The sequence below is a fragment of the Mya arenaria genome, chromosome 11 (assembly GCF_026914265.1).
Source record: "Mya arenaria isolate MELC-2E11 chromosome 11, ASM2691426v1".
NCBI lineage: Eukaryota > Metazoa > Mollusca > Bivalvia > Myida > Myidae > Mya > Mya arenaria.
Window position 1 is genome coordinate 19,858,093 of NC_069132.1, and position 2,533 is coordinate 19,860,625.

Consider the following 2,533-nt stretch of genomic DNA (forward strand, 5'->3'; position numbering starts at 1 on the left):
TATTATACATACGAGGTTATACACTATTAATTAATGTTTCTATCAGATTTGAAAAAATGCTATTTCTAGCATTTCACATATATGGCAACCATACATTTCCTTTAAATTCAGTCCAATACCAATGGCTTTAAACAATGCAAAATGTATGTCGCGTTTCTCCTCTGCATATTCAATCACTTTGAAGTTTTGAACCGTTAATGTTTCAAGGAATACATGTTGCATCAGGCCGGACGGCAGCCAAGTTCTGTTCCAGCAAGAACTATTTAATCTAAAACATTTTTATAAAAGTTTTCTCTCTGAGTGCAGGTATCGGTCTGCATTTAAAGTTGATATCGTATAAATTATGTACATCACTCAGACTTAAACAAAATACCAATTAGCATTCTCAATCTTAAATATAGAGATGGCACCCTGGACCACATCCTGATACTTAGCATTTAGTTATAACGTACAATACGATGGCATTAACAACTGCGACGGGATTGGTAATACGTATGCAGTTGGCTGTAAAAGCGGCGTCGGTAGTTGGTAGAGATAACAATGAAACGAGGGCAACAGGTGGCGTAACAACGGCAAAGGGTGGCGTTACAACGGCAAAGTGTGGTGTAATAGCAGCAAAGGGTGGCGTTACAACGGCAAAGTGTGGTGTAATAGCAGCAAAGGGTGGCGTAACAACGGCAAAGTGTGGTATAGTAGCAGCAAAGTGTGGTGTGATAGCAGCAAAGGGTGATGTAATAGCAGCAAAGTGTGGTGTAATAGCAGCAAAGGGTGGCGTAACAACGGCAAAGTGTGGTGTAATAGCAGCAAAGGGTGGCGTAACAACGGCAAAGTGTGGTGTAATAGCAGCAAAGTGTGGTGTGATAGCAGCAAAGGGTGGCGTAACAACGGCAAAGTGTGGTGTAATAGCAGCAAAGTGTGGTGTAATAGCAGCAAAGGGTGGCGTTACAACGGCAAAGTGTGGTGTAAAAGCAGCACAGGGTGGCGTAACAACGGCAAAGTGTGGTGTAATAGCAGCAAAGTGTGACGTAACAACGGCAAAGTGTGGTGTAATAGCAGCAAAGGGTGGCGTAACAACGGCAAAGTGTGGTATAGTAGCAGCAAAGTGTGGTGTAATAGCAGCAAAGGGTGACGTAATAGCAGCAAAGTGTGGTGTAATAGCAGCAAAGGGTGGCGTAACAACGGCAAAGTGTGGTGTAATAGCAGCAAAGGGTGACGTAACAACGGCAAAGTGTGATGTAATAGCTGCAAAGGGTGGCGTTACAACGGCAAAGTGTGGTGTAATAGCAGCAAAGTGTGACGTAACAACGGCAAAGTGTGGTGTAATAGCAGCAATGTGCGACGTAACAACGGCAAAGTGTGGTGTAATAGCAGCAAAGGGTGGCGTTACAACGGCAAAGTGTGGTGTAATAGCAGCAAAGTGTGACGTAACAACGGCAAAGTGTGGTGTAATAGCAGCAAAGTGTGACGTAACAACGGCAAAGTGTGGTGTAATAGCAGCAAAGGGTGGCGTTACAACGGCAAAGTGTGCTGTAATAGCAGCAAAGGGTGGCGTAACAACGCCAAAGTGTGGTGTAATAGCAGCAAAGTGTGACGTAACAACGGCAAAGTGTGGTGTAATAGCAGCAAAGGGTGGCGTTACAACGGCAAAGTGTGCTGTAAAAGCAGCAAAGTGTGGCGTAACAACGGCAAAGTGTGGTGTAAAAGCAGCAAAGTGTGGCGTAACAACGGCAAAGTGTGGCGTTACAACGGCAAAGTGTGGTGTAATAGCATCAATGTGTGACGTAACAACGGCAAAGTGTGGTGTAATAGCAGCAAAGGGTGGCGTTACAACGGGAAAGTGTGGTATAGTAGCAGCAAAATGTGACGTAACAACGGCAAAGTGTGGTGTAATAGCAGCAAAGGGTGGCGTTACAACGGCAAAGTGTGGTGTTAAAGCAGCAAAGTGTGGCGTAACAACGGCAAAGGGTGGCGTTACAACGGCAAAGTGTGGTGTAATAGCAGCAAAATGTGGTGTAATAGCAGCAAAGTGTGGCGTAACAACGGCAAAGGATGGTGTAATAATGGCAACGGGTTGGTTATCAACGGCGACAAGCGATGGGAGGGGTATACATATCGACAGAAGTGGTAGTAACGACGATAAGAGGGTAAACAGTGAAGACCGGAGATGTTACAACTAAGAGCTAAGGGATAATATCGACGAAGGATGGGTTGATAACGGCGACAGAAAGGCTATTAAAAATCGCAATAAAAGTATTGATTTAAAGCACTAAATTTCTGAATGCGTTGTTCGAATAGTAGTACTTAGTCAGATGACAGGCATCAAAATCTAAAATTATTAAGAATTGGCGGAGTTACTCGTCGTGCTTGATTTTATACTAGTTGTGTAATTTTAAAAACAATTTTACGACATACCTTAATAATTTGATCTTTCAAATTTAGTTGATTTTTAATAATGAAATGACACCGAAACCCGTATTACTAGTGACTTGTTCAACTGTTGAAGTGTTCATTAACAACGATATATAAATGGTTT

The 2,533-nt window shown here is 42.9% G+C and overlaps 1 protein-coding gene across 1 annotated transcript; it reads left to right on the plus strand.

Annotated features, from left to right (window-relative positions):
- The first annotated feature begins 458 nt into the window (after positions 1–458).
- Positions 459–2,177, plus strand: LOC128208393 (SUMO-interacting motif-containing protein 1-like). Its single transcript, XM_052911951.1, has one exon. It carries the CDS (start codon positions 459–461, stop codon positions 2,175–2,177), a length of 1,719 nt encoding a protein of 572 aa, XP_052767911.1.
- Positions 2,178–2,533: the final 356 nt, after the last annotated feature.

Coding starts and splice junctions, on each gene's coding strand:
- LOC128208393 (XM_052911951.1), top strand. CDS start 459: ATGGCATTAACAACTGCGACGGGATTGGTAATACGTATGCAGTTGGCT.